The sequence below is a fragment of the Apis cerana genome, linkage group LG6 (assembly GCF_029169275.1).
Source record: "Apis cerana isolate GH-2021 linkage group LG6, AcerK_1.0, whole genome shotgun sequence".
NCBI classification, from domain to species: Eukaryota; Metazoa; Arthropoda; class Insecta; order Hymenoptera; family Apidae; genus Apis; species Apis cerana.
In genome coordinates this window covers 13,148,782-13,164,948 of record NC_083857.1, presented here as the reverse complement: position 1 = coordinate 13,164,948, position 16,167 = coordinate 13,148,782, and the positions used below count along the sequence as shown (strand labels likewise).

The following is a 16,167-nucleotide window of genomic DNA, read 5'->3' as shown; positions in this document are numbered from 1 at the left end:
AATAATTAAATATGGAATTTAAAAAATAGAAATATTATAAATTTTTAAATTTTTCTTATTACTGTATCAATAAAAAAAGATACAGTTCTCATTTACAGAGAATTATTAATTATTAGAAAGTAAATATGTAAATATATAATATATATGTAGATAATTATATATATCTTATCTTTGATGTTGAAATATAAAAATATATTATCAATATTTATTAAATATTAATAATCATTATATTTTTTAAATATTTCAAAGACGAATAATAAAAATTCTTGAAAATAAATAATATTTTAAAAAAAAATCAATGTTTTTAAAATCTCATAAAAAAAACATTGTAAAAAAAAAATTTGTTTTTATCATTATATATTTTTTTAAATAGTGTAATTTTATCCTAAAAAATTTTTTGATCCAATGATAAGAAATAGAAAGAATTAGGTATCCTTTTTTTTCATGATTTATTTTTGGTATTTTTTCATATTTGGTGAAAACTGAACTAAATAAATTTTACACTCATTTTTTTCATTATTCTATATAATATATTATATTCTATATTTTATATAATTCATTTTTCTATATCGACATTTTTAACAATAAAGTGAACTCCTAATTTTAACATCTTTTGCCTTGGATATACAAGGTTACAAAAGTCAAGGATGGAAATCAAGAACGTTAGGATATGTGGGTTGCGAAATCCTGTTTATCCAATAAAGGAGCCAAGGAGATATTTTTTTCAATAAGTAAATGAAACATCAAAAATATTGCATTTGAATACAATTCTTTTTTGAATACAATATTTTTTATTTTTCAAAAGAGAATAAAATAAAATTTATTTAAAATTTTATTCTATTTTTCTTTTATTTCTTATAATATTTTATTGTGTCTCTTAGATTATTTCTCCTAATTTTATGAAAAATATAAAGAAATACAAAGGCATTACATTAAGGATTAATTTTCTTATAATTTTCTAAATATAGACACAGAATTAAATTTGAAAAATTCATGATTGATAAAGAATCAATTTTATTAATATTTATTAATAAATATTTTATTAATATTTTTTTCATTCTTTTCTTTTTCATTGCTTAAAAAATAAGGGATAAAATATATAAATTTTTAATATTACATTATAAAGAATATTTTTATATTGTAAAGAATATCTGTAGCTTAAGAGCGCATGCGTCAAATAGTTTCAATTATAATATTAAGGATCGCGTAGTAGGGATACAGAAGCACATGTCACGATTGCGTGTTTAATTTTCAGTCGCTCAGAAACAGTTCGGGTGCAGGTATTCAACGATCTTTGGTGCTTCTACATTAATTTTGTAAAACAGTTTACAAATTTATCTGTCAGTTTTGTTATTGTTCACGGTTTTTTTCAACAAACTATTACTTTTTTTCAATACATTTCGTAAAGTCAAGGTAAATATTATGATACATTTAATTATGTAGTTAAAATTATATTTTTAATTAAAATTACATTTTAATTAATTATATTTATATAATTTTATAATTATATATTATATTATATAATTATTATATATTATATATAATATTATATATAATTTTATAATTTTCTTCTCTTCTACTTTTTTATTTTATTAATTAAGAAACATTAATATAAAAAACATTAATATAAGAATCGAATCAATTAATTTCAGCGACCAATCAAATTAAATTTTTTAAATCAAACTGCTCATAGAAAAAAATCTTGTTTATAAAATCATCAAAGATATTTCAGTTTTGATTACGCATATATAAAAGATTTTTACGATGAGTAATTCTGAATAATCTAATATGATATAAATAAATATTATATCATCATTACATATTAATGAATTAATGATTTTGTCAATTGTAATATTATATAAGATATAAATCGTAAGTTATAAAACTAGTTTTGATAGAATTAATTGATACATTATATTATGCAAATAATTTATAATAATGTATAATGTATAATAATGATAATATATAAATTATTGCAATATTTATTTTTTAAATAAATATTAATCGATAAGACAAGCAAAAATATAATTACTTAACTAAAAATAAGTATTATTTTTTTATAATATTATTTAAAAAATTTTTGAATTTCGAATTTTTATTTCGATAAAATAAAGCAAAAATATAAAATATATTTCTAGATATCAAATATTATAGTTCCATTATATTATTGCGAAATATTGAAAAAAAACCAGAGAAAAATTAAATTTATAAAAAATTTTATTAATCAATCATTTAAAATTTTTAATTTATAATGAATATTTTTATAATCAATTGTATGTAAACATTTATCTATCATGTTAATATTATTATGCAATATTATTAGAATCTCAATAATGTTTAGATTGTCTTTAATTTTTTTTTTAATTAAAACATTAATATCCAATAATTATAATATAATATTCCATTAAAATACATATTCTTTATATGAAATTTTGTAATACAATTTGTATTAATTCTGATTCATTTAAATATGAATAATTAATTAATAAACTTTATTGAATAATTAGATTAAATTATATTGAATAATTTAACTTTATTTACTAATAATTTTAAAATTTATTGATATGATAATATTAATTAATTAATGCTCATTATATATTATAGAAAATATAAAGAATTTAAAAAACTAAAAATTTTTAAATATCAAAACAATAATAAATAATGAAATATCAATATAAATAATAAATTTTTCTAATATATAAATAATATTAAAAAAACTTAATTAATATTTACATTAGTATTAAATCATAAAATTTATGAAATTTATGAAATAAATCATTTTTTATATACAAAATTTTTGAATTAATTATTAGTTCTTATTAGTTTTATCTTATTAATTCATATTATATAATTTTTATATTGAACATTTTCGAATATTTTTAATCAAATATAAGAGAAATCTTTTTGTCTTAATTTTGTATTCTGACTATTGCATATTTAGTTAGATTATAAGAAATATAGTATATGAGAATGACTAAGAATCTCTGCCATTTGCCATATTGGGTATGTTCCATTAAATGATTGATTCTTGATAATTATGAAAATGTCTTGTATAATTTCAAGACATTAATTCGGTCACGTGATGATCAAGCCACTTTTGTCTCCATCGCATAAAGAAAGACTTATTGTCAATTTAGATCAATTTTTAACAATTGCATCAAGTAGATTAATCATTACGTCAAATTATTTTTTCTTCCATTTTTTTTTAATTCTTTCTTTTTCTTCGGTTTTGTTTCAAAATATATATATTTTTTTTAATTAAAAACAAAATATTTTTTGAAGAACATAAATATATTATCGAGATAGAAAAGATATTTCCATTACAATCATAACAATAATATAAAACATTTTATATCAATTTCAATAATTAATTCTAAAAATTTCTTTTTATTATATTTTAAGTATAATTAATTAATAAATTTTTATAATGTAGATATCTATAATCACATAAATATCGTATTACAAGTATTATGCCGTTAATATATGCGAATGGACAACAAAATACTATAAATGGGTCATGAGTCATTCGTTTAACCTGCATTTGTTTGACTTATTTGTACGCTATACAATTTGTTATATTCATGTCTTATTCAGTCCAATGTCAAATGGTGGGCGATTCTGGATATCCACCATGGACATATTCTTATATGGTTACTCGTGAGTCGTTTCTTTCGTGGACCATCTTTCAAATTATTTATTGCACAAGTCCAAAGTAATCTCTTCGGAATCTCACAGGAAAAAACATATATTCAGTACACTTTTATTAACTTGATAAAAAAATGAGTAAATAAAATTAACAAATAACATATTTTTAAAATATCGGGATGATTCTATTGAAAATTAGAAATAGAAATTTTCTTTTCATTCTTTCAAAAAATATAGGAAAATTTTATTTTTTTTTAGGAAAGGAAAGATAAAAGTAAATATATTATAAAAAACATGGGTATGACACAAAGACCGTGGACACCAACAAAGAGGCGAGGTCCTATCGCTGCAGAATACAATAGTCCTGGTCCTGCTTGTGTAACATTACCCCCGTTGATCGGTAATAATTTGGACATAGAGTATGATTATTGTTAAAATTTAAATTAAATAAAAACATTTCGAATAAAAAATACGAATTTTTAGGAAAAATTGTTCCCGATTCCAAACGAGGTAGAGCTCCTGCTTTCTCATTTGGAAGCAGGTAGATTCGATTACTGATTTTAATTTTGATTAATAATTTTTACTAAATTAATTTAATTGTATTTTTATATATTTTTAGACATGCAACGAAAAATGATAGCCCTGGACCGGGTCCTGGTCAATATAATATTTTCGGACTTAGCGCGAAAGGTAAGATAATATATTCGTATTACATAAAAAATAGCTATTACAGATATGAAATTATAGTCTTATTTTATCTTTGTTAATAAAGATAATCATAGATAATAACAATTAAACGAAAAGGTTGAGAGTTCAAGTATTTAAAGAAACTTATGATACATTATTTTGATTATTCCTTTCACTGAATCTAAGGAAACTTCTCCCAAAAATATATATATTTTATATATATATATATATATATATATATATATATATATATAATAATATATATATTAAAACAGTTGAAACATATTGATACAATTTATTAATTATTGTTATAATACAAATATGGACAAAAATATGTAAAATTTATATTCTTTGGAAAAAATATATGATTTTTATATTGTGTTCGTTTATAAAAAATAAATTTTTGATTACATTATTCGTTCACGCAAATACAAAAAAATTTTAAATTATAAAAAGTTGTAAATTAATACAACCCTAATAATCGAATCATAAATAAAAATAGAAATTACTAAAGAAAATATAAATGAATTGATAACACTGTGAAAACAAGAAATGAATGGTATTGATAATGCTATTCTCTATATAATTAAATATTGATCAAACTTCAGGATAGTATTATATTTCGCAAGAATGTACGCTTTTAATGTTTCTTATTCACGAAATTCCTTTACTTTCCTTTGAATAATCGAATATAGAGCACGAAATTTTTAATATTGTATGTTCATAAATTTTTGATAATATTTATATTTTATATTTTATCATCGTATATTTAATGAAACGAATTTTTAATTGTATGATAATTAATTTTTTATTTTATAAAAGAATATTAAAATTAAAAAGACTTACTTATGAAACATATTATTATATTAATTTGTTTTTTTATTTTATTATAACAATTTGATATTATATCTTCAATTAAAATATTTAGATATTAGATCTTCAATTAAAATATTATTAACTATTTTATATTTTAAAATATTTTATTTTTATTTAAATATTTTATTTTATTTAAACAAAAAATAAATAATATATTGGATATATAAACTTTTTTATATATTAAAAAATATTTTTATCAAAAACATTAAAAAATAGATATTTTAAAATCCTATCAAATATTTTATGTGATATAAATATTTTAAATCTTAATCTAATTATTTTTTTAAATTTCTTTTTTTTTATCAAATTTCTTGTTAATGTTTAAGTTTCATTAATTTTTTATTGATAAGTTTGAAAATTTATTAATAAAATTGGTGCAGGAAAAGATGCAGCACCAGCATCATCGTTACATAGCCGCACGAAATTCACGAAACAGGAAATCACACCAGCGCCTGGTGATTATAATCCAGAAAAAGCAGAAAAGATTATTTTGGATCACTCACCAAAATACTCATTTGGCATCAAAACTCAAACTGAAAAAATTAGTTGTACACCTGGTGAGTATATTTCATGTATATATATTGCAATAAAATAGATTTAAAAGTTAATTTTATATTAAGAAACAAAAATTTTCTTAATTTTTTAATTTTTTAAAGTTAATAAATAAATTATAATAATCATGAAATTATAATAATCTTGAGGTAAATATTAAAATGTGATTGAGAATATATATGACGTGCACGAAAATCTTTCTTCATTATTTTTTTTTTTTGAACTTAATTGAATGAACTAAATGAATTTAGTTTAAAATATTGATTTTTTGTAATAATTTGTAATTGTGAAAAATTATGATGAATAATTTCTGTTGTATTTTCTTGCATGTTTCATTATCAATTTCATTCAAAAATTATTATGATAAATATCGATGATAATTATATCATCTTAATCGTAGCGCCGAATGACTATTGCACCGAAAAAGTGAATATCGACAAATCGCCCGAGTACAGTTTCGGCTTGAAATCTGTACTGGATAAACCAAGCGATATACCTGGTAATTAAGTATATCAAAATAATATATAAATTTTATATAAATTTATACAATTTTATATTTTTATAGAGAATAATTAAATAATAATATTTTAATATATTTATTATAATAATATTTTAATATTATTAATCAATTCTTTGAATTTTAAAAAAAATAAGACTTAAAAGAAAATAAGATTGTTTTAAATTATCTCATTTAATAATCAAATATAGAAATTTTTATTTTTTCTTATTTTCAATTTAAAATATTAGAATAAAACGAAATTAATGATAAAAAATAATTTTATTTGCTATAACAAAAATTTATCGCAAATAATACACATTTTCTACATATATAAATTATAAATTCTGTATAAATTTAAAAAATTACACATATATTAATTTTATTAAATTAGATCTATTTTTTTATAATTTTAACTTCGTGTACATTTGTGAATTTCTTGAAAAAAATCAATATCGAAAATGGTGCATAACTATTCATTGATTATAGGAATTGCTTAGAATGGAGAATTTCTGCGTAAGCATAATTTTAGATGTTCGAAGAATAAACTTTTAGGTATTCTTAGATTTTTATATAAGGACAATATTGTTTAGCTTCTTATTTTATTTTGCAACTGTAGCTTGATAATTAATATCGCATTCTTGCTATTTAAATTTTTTTATAAACTATATTTATATATTTTTTGTAGATAGATCGATATTAACAAAAACGATGCTTATGATATATTTGCATGCAATTCTGATATTTATTTAATCATATTAGTTATATATAATTATATTATAATTTATTTAACAAAAAGTTATAAAAAAATATTAATGCATTTTTTTATAATTATAGAAAAATATTTTTCAAATTGTTTTACAAATTTTATTTTATAAACTTTCTCTTTTTTATTTTAATTATTATAAAATATATTCTTATCTTTTATTTTTATTATTTTTTTTCTGCTATTATTTATTTCTAAAAAGAAATTTAATTAATATTGGTATATTATAATATCAGCACCTGGAACTTATCATCCCGAAAAGGTAAGATTGGACAATACACCGCAATACAGTTTTGGAGTTAGGCCTCCTCTCGTAAAACCAAACGATAATCCAGGTAATCAAAAATTTAAAATACTTGATTAAAATTTCGTTAACCAAACTTCTTATTTGAATCATTGACAAATATTAAAATTAGTAATTTTTCTAAAAACAGAAAATATCTATAATAAATTTATATTTATTATTTTTTCAATAATATAATTGTATAATTTAATAAAATTCATTAAATATCTTAATAAATATAAATTTATAATAAATTTAGCATATAATTGTTTGGTCAATGAAGTAGTAATTGTTTTGTCTTTTTTGGCAAACATATTATCACAGAAAGATATTTCATATGATAAGAAATCATAGACGAGATCTATAATATATAGGTTTATTTTACATTTCATCTTATCTGTGATAATATGTATGATGATATGTTCATTCTGCACTTGTAATAATATTATTTGGTAATTATATTCCCATTCACATATTTCAACTTATTTTTATAGCACCTGGTTTGTATTATCCTGAAAAAGTCAATTTAGATAAGGGTCCTCAATATAGTCTTACTGGAAAAGGTCGAGTAGAAAAACCTGATAACATACCTGGTATATAAATTTTAATAATTTATTAAAACATAAAAAAATAAAAATATATATATAAAATAATAAACTAATAAATAATTTAAAAAATTTATTATAAATAAATAAATATTAAGTTTTGTAAAAATATTTAAACATGTTAAAAATAATTTTAAAAAATATATAAAAAAATAAAAAAAAATATTTTTTGATAAATTATCTAATTGATAAATTATAAAAAGAAATTATTCTCAGCACCAGGTACGTATTGTCCAGAAAATGTAAAATTGGATAGAACGCCGCAATTTACTTTTGGATTGAGGACTCCACTTAAAAAAATAAATGATACTCCAGGTAATTGCAATGAAAAAGATTTAATTTTTTTTATTTTTACATCAATTTATTTTGATACATATAATCTCGAAAAATTTAATCCAAATAACATATATATATTAGATAATTTTTATGAAAATTAAACAATTAAATGATAGTCTATTTTCTTGGAATTCAAAACTTTAATTTATAATTATTGAATTAAAATTAAAAATATATACTTTATATGAATATAATTTTTATTGAAAATTAAAATTTTTATTATATTAAATATCATATTGAAAAAATATCTAATAATTTTTAAAAATGTAATTGTAAAAAAAAAATTTTGTAAAAATTTTTAGCACCAGGAACTTATGCTCCTGAAAAAGTAAATCTTGATAAAGCACCAGAATATAGTTTTGGATTAAGAACATTTCTTGATAAGCCAAACACTAATCCAGGTATAAGTATTAGTTTATAAAATATTAGTTTATTAAAATTATTCTATTATTTTTATTATTATTTTTTCACTTGTCAGTAAAGAAATTTATAAAAGAATTATTTTATTGTCTTTTTATTATTTTTCTATAGCACCTGGAGATTATTGTCCAGAAAAAATAAATTTGAATAAAGGTCCAGAATATAGTTTAAGTGGTAAAGGACTTTCTGAAAAACCAAATGATATTCCTGGTTAGTATAACTAAATTTCTTATTTCTTTATTATTTTGTATTTATTTATTTTATTATTATTTAATAATATAAAAATTTCTAATTAACATTAAATTCTTATTGGATAGAATTTATGATATTTTTTAATTTTAAAGCACCTGGAACATATAGTCCTGAGAAAGTAAATTTAAATAAAGGTCCACAATATAGCTTGTATGGGAAAGGGATTTCAGAAAAACCAAACAATAACCCAGGTGAATATTTTTTATTTTTTTTTAATGTTTTTTGTATTGATTATTATTTAATATATTATTGTTTTAGATTAATGTCTTCTTATATTTAATTTTTCTAATAGCACCAGGAACATATAGTCCTGAGAAAATAAATTTAGACAAAGGTCCTCAATTCAGTTTATCTGGTAAAGGATTACCAAGAAAGTTCAATGAAAATCCAGGTGAATTTTATTTGGTAAATTGCTGGAGCTTTTTATTTTGAAAATTCATTGGTATAGGTTTTAACATTCTGTAGAAACAGCTAATGTTTTGATTGCTTTGGTAGGCCCTGTTGATTACTATCCAGAGAAAATAGTAAATTTGGAACATAAACCTTATTTCAGTTTTGGTAATAGAAAACCTTTGGATAAGCCTAGGGATACACCAGGTAATGGTGTTGATTAACAAATTATTAATAACAGCTATTATAATCCATTCTTTAATGAAAATTTTATGCTTCTAATGTATATTCCAATTTTTATTTTGAAACATGGCTCAAAGCTTTTGCTTTTTTCTTTTACCAATTTCTTTTTCTTGCTTATAATTTTATAATTTCATAACTTTATAATTAATATTTAATATTATTGCTGAATATATTAATATTTTAAATGTATTAATAATTAAAAATATTTTAAATACTTAATTAATTTTAAAATTATAAGCTTTTTATAAATTTCACTTAATATTAAAATTTTTTAAATTTTATATATTTTATTTTAAATAATTATACATAACAACATATGAAAATATAAAAATATTGTAAATAAAAATCATTAATAATATTTACAATTCTAAAATTATTTTTTGATTATATGTCTTATAACATGTATCATGTTATAATTTATGTATAAATTGAAATATTTTTTCGTTATATTTTTTAACATTGCATCAGTATTCTTTTTTACTTTGTAGCTCCTGGTACTTATTCTCCAGAAAAAGTCAATTTAGATAAATCGCCACAATATTCATTTGGCTTAAAAACATCTTTAAAAAAAAATAATGATATACCTGGTGAGTAATATTAAATATTATTTTTATACTATTATTTATTAAATATAAAATTTATAAATAGAATTTATAGTTTAAACTATAAAAGTTACTTGCTTTAATATATTAAAAATCTAGCTCCAGGAAGTTACCATCCTGAAAAGGTAAATTTAAATAAATCACCCCAATATAGTTTTGGAATTAAGACTGAAATACATGAAACAAATTCTATACCAGGTATAGTATATGAAATTTAATGTACTTTTTGTTTTTTGTATTTGTTAAATAGATTTAATATTTGGTTTAAAGGTCCTGGTGAATATAGCCCAGAGAAAGCTATGCTTTTATTAGAAAAAGCATTGCTATTTACTTTTGGTCTTAGAACAAATATAAATAAATCAAATGATATTCCAGGTAAATTTATAAGATTCGCTTATTTTCTTTCCATTTTCTTATTATCATTTTCTTTTTTGCATTGCACGTTTTTCTTATAAAATTTCCTGTATAAATATATTATGAAAGTAGCATTTATTATTCAAGATTAAAAATATTCTTGTTATGTATTTATAACATAATACTATTTAATATTTCTTATTTAAAAAAAAAATAAATTTTTTCATATATGCTTTAAAATTAATTAAATTAATCATAACACATATTATATAATTACATAATTATCATAGTAATAATTTTTTTAATTTAATTATAAAAGAAGATTTTAGTTTTTACATCATTAAAAGAGTTATATTAACGTTTGTTAATTAATATAATATTATAAATATTTTGTTTTTATGTTTATTATGTTTTAGCTCCAAATGTTTATAATATTCCTTCTACTCTTGGCGGAACAAAGGAAGGAAATAAAAAAACAGCACCAGCTTATTCAATATCCGGTAGACAAAAAGATTTTACTGATGATCGCATTTTAGTTCCTGGACCTGGAACATATGAAGCTGTTAAACCAGATTCAGTTAGAATAAAAAGTCCTGCTTATAGTATAAGTGCTCGTTATCAACTGCCTGACGATCACTCGCAGATTCCAGGACCTGGTGCACATTGTCCAGAAAAAGTATTTCTAATTTTTTTCTAATCTATTTTAATATAATTAATATAACTTTTATATATTACACAATTAAATTATTAAATTATTATATATTAAACAATTCAAAAGTTTTAAAACTTTTTAATGCATTTCATTTATAATATTAATAGATTTCATTATAATAAATTGTATTATTTTTGAAGCTATACAAGAAATTATAGATTCGTATCGAATCGAAATTCGGAAAATCTCAGCATAAAAAATTGAAATTCAAAGATAAATTTAATAAATGAATTTAAAATTTAAAATAAAATAATAACTTTAATAAATAATTAATAATAAATAATAGATATGAACTATAATATTATGAATATACTTTTTAATTTATATAATTTAATGAGTATGTAAAAATATTTTGACTGATAAATTTTAAAAATTTCAATACTTTATTGGAAAATACTTTTGGAATTTTAATTCAATTTCGAAAATAATTCTTGATTGAATTTTATATTAGCATTAATTTTTTATGAAATATTTATTTTGCAGGTAATTCTTGATATTCCTCCAGCACATTCATTTGGTATTAGACATTCGCCGTATATATGCAATTTGAAGGACACCGTTTATTAATATAAGAAATTTTATATAATTCAGCTTTAATCATTATTCTATTTTATAAATAAATTAATAATATAATAATTAATATATAACAAAATAGCAACATAAAATATGAATAATATAATAATATCTCATTGAAAAATAACTATTTTTCATATAAACAAATTATTTTTTAACGCTTTGCTAAAATAACTACAAAATATTGCATAATTAAAATATTAGTGTTGTTAAATATTAAAATGTTATTAAAAATAAAAAATAAAAATATTGTTAAATATATTAAATTAATCATATAATTTTATTTCTGACACAAATTATGATAATTATGAATACAGATAATATTAATTATAAATATTTTTTATATAACATTTATATTTATGAAATGAATAAAAATAATAGTAAATAAATTTCCCTTTTTATTTATTTTAAATATATTGATATGAATATAATAAATATAATTAAAAAAAAAACTAAACTTTTATTTTATACAATTTGATTAAAAATATTTTTTAAATGATATAAAAAATAATGAATAAAAAAAGTAATTTATTTATTATTTTAAAACTATTTCTTATTTAAATATTTTATAACTAATGCAATTAATCTTTGTTTAGAATAAATATATTTTATCTATATCTCATGTAGAATATCTTTAATTTTTTTAATTTCAAGACAAAAATTATAAAAACTTTTTTGTCTTTTTGTTATAAAAATATAAATATATTTTATTTTTATTTCATCAATAATAAAATTTAAATTTAATTTCTATATATATACTAAAATATACATTTCTAAAAAATTTTTTATACAAAATATATGTATAATATGAATACATAAATGAATAAAATATAATTACAATAATATTCACAGCCATTGTGCAAGAAAACTGTGATATTTGAGATATAAATGTTATAAATTGAATATTTATATTTATACAATTTATACAATTTTCTAGATAAACAATTATTATTTATAAAATCAATTCCGCCACCATTTCAAATAATATTAACAATAATTTCGAATCGGTAATTTGGAATCATATTTCGAATCACATTTATTCAAATAATATATTTTATCGGCAGCATTTGTGTTTACTATAAACACATTCTCCTGATATCCATGTTGATAATAATTCTAAATCATTATCTAACATTACTATATCAGCATCTGCTCCATAACTCAAAGTTCCTTTCGTTCTTTCAATACCGAGAGTTTTTGCCGGATGAAGAGTTGCTGCTTCTAAAGCTTCTACTATTGAACAACCTATAGAAAACAGAAAATTTGTTAAAAATAAAATTTTCTTTTTAAAAAGATTAATTTAAATAAAGGAAATTCATATAAATATTATATATATATTTGAACTACCTGTTACTTCTTTGAAATGACGAACACATTTCGTCATTTCTGCTGTACTTCCACACAATGTATCTGTTCCAGCAATATATGCACGTCCCGAGCGTATTTCGATTTTAAGCTGTCCTAATTGATGTACTCCTTCTTCTAATCCTAATGCTGACAATGCATCAGTAACTAGAACTAATCCTAAAATATAAAATTAAATAATTATTTAAAAAATTTTTATATTTATTTTATGAATAAAATTTAATTATTTATTAAATTATCTATTAAATAGATAAATTAGAATTACATAGATAATTATTATAATATAGAAAAATTCAAGTAATCTTATTATCATAATTTAAATAATTTCAAAAAAATATAAGAATTGAGTTTGAAAACAAAAATGACTGAATAAATATATGGGTGTGTAAAAGAAAGATAAATAATAGTAGTAAAAAATATATAAACCTTCAGGATGAGTTCTGTGAGCTATACGTAATGCAGCTGGATGAGTATGAATACCATCTGCAATTATACCATAATGGATAATCCTTCCAGGGAAGATTTGATCAGATGTTAAGAGACCAACTAATCCTGGATCTCTATGATGAAACTATAAATATAAATTTATTATTTACTTTATAATATTATATTCTTCATAAAATAGAAACTAATTTTCATATTTTATATAATTACTGGTAACATTGCATTAAAAAGATGTGTAATAAAGGATGCTCCACTTTTTACAGCCTCTTCTCCTTCTTTCAAATTTGCTATAGAATGTCCTAAAATATTTAAATTTACAATGATATTAAATTAATAAAAATGATAATTTATTTCTTACCAAGAGAAACTTTAATATTTCTTTTACATAATTCTATGATTACGGACTGGGTATTGGGAAGTTCAGGTGCCAATGTAATAAGACTTACATTTTCTAAACTTCCATACATATCAGTTAGTGATTTGTAACCCTAAAATTCATATTGAGATAAATAATAAAAAATATTAATAAAAATCTAAATATTTAAAATCTAAATATAACATAATATCAGATTAATCAGATTAATACATATTGAAAATAATTGTAAAACTTGCTTTTTCAAATTGTTTTATGTGGCACTCTAAATGAGCTCCTTTTTTACTTGGACTAATAAATGGTCCTTCTAAATGAATACCTAATACAGTTGCACCATGTTTTCCACCTTTGGTTCTCTTAATATTTGGAATTATTTTATGATAAGTTTCACTAGGTGATGTAACCAAAGTTGGACAAAATGATGTTACACCAAATTCTAATAATTTTTTGGCTACTTTATTAATTCCTTCTTGTACATTGTTAACATTATGTGTAAAATCTATGCCAAATCCGCCTAAAATAAATAAAATAATAATTATAAATTATAACTATGTATATAATAATTTCCATAATATAATTAAACTATTTATTATACATATAAATAATATTATACAAATATTCATTCTATTATATGTACAAATATTTTAAAATACAGTATGCTATCTAAAATTAACATATTATTTAATTTTTATACAATATTGTAATGTTTATTCAAAAATAAAAATTTTTTGATATTTTTTGAATTTTAATATAAAAAAAAATTTATGCAAATAAAATAAATTTTATATTTCTATTTTAACTTATTATTGATTTACCATTAATCTGAAGATCAATGTACCCAGGGGAAATTAACGCTCCGTTACAATTGATTCTTATATTTGGTTTTATCTTTTCATCATAAAAAATTTTTTCTGGATTTACAATTTTTCCATCACGAACCCACAAATCTTCGTTTAAGATTTTTCCATCTCGTAAAATACAACAATTATAAAATTGTTTTAAAATTTGTTGATCTTTTTGAGACATGTTAACTTCACAAATCATTCACATCAAAATGCACAATTATCTTTGCTTACAAAAAAAAGAAAAAATGATGCTTATCAATACATTTCAGTATTGTATTATCACAAGTAAAATTATCATTCCGTTAAATTACAAAAAGTCAAGTAGCAATGACCTGTAAATTTAATTATTATGCAGCTTCAAAGATGTCACTGAATGTGATTTCAATGTATTTTTTATTTCAAAAAATCGCATTTTATATTTATTGACATTTAATATAAAAAAATATTTTTTAAAATATCTTTAAAATTACCTATGTTCTGTTATTAAAGAAAAAGAAATATTAAAATCGATTTTAATATCTCGTTAAATAAAAAGTAATATTATCATAAATTAAATAATCCGTCTCTCATCCATAGTTTCCATTCATCCATTTTTTTAAATAAACGTATTAATTAAAAATAAAAAATAAAAAATAAAAAATAAAAAATAAAAAATAAAAAATAAAAAATAAAAAATAAAAAATAAATTTGTTATATCTTTAGAAAAAGGATATACATAATTACATAATTATAAGATGTTTATAAAAATATTAATATATACGTTAATATATAAACAATTAAAATAAAAATTTTTTTTTATTTTTCAAGTTAATTTATCGTAATGTCAATTATCCATAATCAAACATTTCAATGAAGTACTTAAAGAAGAGTTTAAAATATTTATTCAAGTTATCGCATTAGATATATAAGATAAAAAGTTAAAAAAATTTTTTTTTATAACATATGTATCTTGATATGTAATGAATTATTTATTATATTGCGATAAAATTTTAATAGATTCAATTGTATATCTTAAATCATGTAAATAGATTTTTTTTACATTTTTTATTACATATTCGAAGATAATCATAATACAGTAATATAATATTGTTAATTGATTAGCTGCGTTTTTTCACATTATTTTCATCTCACTTTATTTATATGTCTGAATCAATGTTTGCATTTCAACTGTTTAGATTATTTAATATCTAAAATTTCTAAAGAATAATTTTATAAGCATTTGAGTTATATAAATATATATATATATATATATATATATATATAATATATATATAATATATATATTAAATAGTTATAAATTTATAATTTTTTAAAAATTTATATTTTTAATGCAAAAAATATTAATAAT

At 19.3% G+C, this 16,167-nt stretch overlaps 2 protein-coding genes across 16 annotated transcripts; one reads left to right on the top strand and one right to left on the bottom strand.

Annotated features, from left to right (window-relative positions):
* The first annotated feature begins 1,228 nt into the window (after positions 1-1,228).
* On the top strand, positions 1,229-12,062 carry LOC107994172 (mucin-1). 14 transcript variants are annotated; one of them, XM_062076493.1, is made up of 19 exons: positions 3,525-3,657; positions 3,904-4,045; positions 4,129-4,186; positions 4,265-4,335; positions 5,589-5,765; positions 6,161-6,259; positions 7,259-7,357; positions 7,800-7,898; positions 8,127-8,225; positions 8,549-8,647; positions 8,778-8,876; positions 9,011-9,109; positions 9,211-9,309; positions 9,414-9,515; positions 10,040-10,138; positions 10,253-10,351; positions 10,424-10,528; positions 10,924-11,183; positions 11,703-12,062. In XM_062076493.1, exons 2-19 carry the CDS (start codon positions 3,940-3,942, stop codon positions 11,784-11,786), a joined length of 1,953 nt encoding a protein of 650 aa, XP_061932477.1. In that variant the 5' UTR covers positions 3,525-3,657; positions 3,904-3,939; the 3' UTR covers positions 11,787-12,062. The 14 variants fall into 14 exon arrangements, with proteins under 14 accessions (XP_061932484.1, XP_061932489.1, XP_061932483.1 ...); XM_062076494.1 differs by having other exon boundaries at positions 3,543-3,783; XM_062076499.1 differs by lacking the exon at positions 9,414-9,515 and having other exon boundaries at positions 3,521-3,657.
* On the bottom strand, positions 12,052-16,133 carry LOC107994086 (N-acetylglucosamine-6-phosphate deacetylase). 2 transcript variants are annotated; one of them, XM_062076508.1, is made up of 8 exons: positions 15,290-15,421; positions 14,790-15,151; positions 14,214-14,488; positions 13,960-14,089; positions 13,812-13,900; positions 13,584-13,728; positions 13,140-13,316; positions 12,052-13,037 (listed from the first exon to the last, which is right to left on the bottom strand). In XM_062076508.1, exons 2-8 carry the CDS (start codon positions 15,016-15,018, stop codon positions 12,847-12,849), a joined length of 1,236 nt encoding a protein of 411 aa, XP_061932492.1. In that variant the 5' UTR covers positions 15,019-15,151; positions 15,290-15,421; the 3' UTR covers positions 12,052-12,846. The 2 variants fall into 2 exon arrangements, with proteins under 2 accessions (XP_061932492.1, XP_016906335.1); XM_017050846.3 differs by having other exon boundaries at positions 14,790-16,133.
* Positions 16,134-16,167: the final 34 nt, after the last annotated feature.

Excerpts from the sequence above, each read along its gene's own strand:
- LOC107994172 (XM_062076493.1), top strand. The coding sequence starts at position 3,940 with ATGGGTATGACACAAAGACCGTGGACACCAACAAAGAGGCGAGGTCCT. Across the intron at positions 9,110-9,210 it reads AAAACCAAACAATAACCCAG|CACCAGGAACATATAGTCCT; the intron begins GTGAATATTTTT and ends TTTTTCTAATAG. Across the intron at positions 10,139-10,252 it reads AAAAAATAATGATATACCTG|CTCCAGGAAGTTACCATCCT; the intron begins GTGAGTAATATT and ends TTAAAAATCTAG.
- LOC107994086 (XM_017050846.3), bottom strand. The coding sequence starts at position 15,018 with ATGATTTGTGAAGTTAACATGTCTCAAAAAGATCAACAAATTTTAAAA. Across the intron at positions 14,090-14,213 it reads ACATAAAACAATTTGAAAAA|GGTTACAAATCACTAACTGA; the intron begins GCAAGTTTTACA and ends TATGAATTTTAG. Across the intron at positions 13,901-13,959 it reads AAATATTAAAGTTTCTCTTG|GACATTCTATAGCAAATTTG; the intron begins GTAAGAAATAAA and ends TAAATATTTTAG.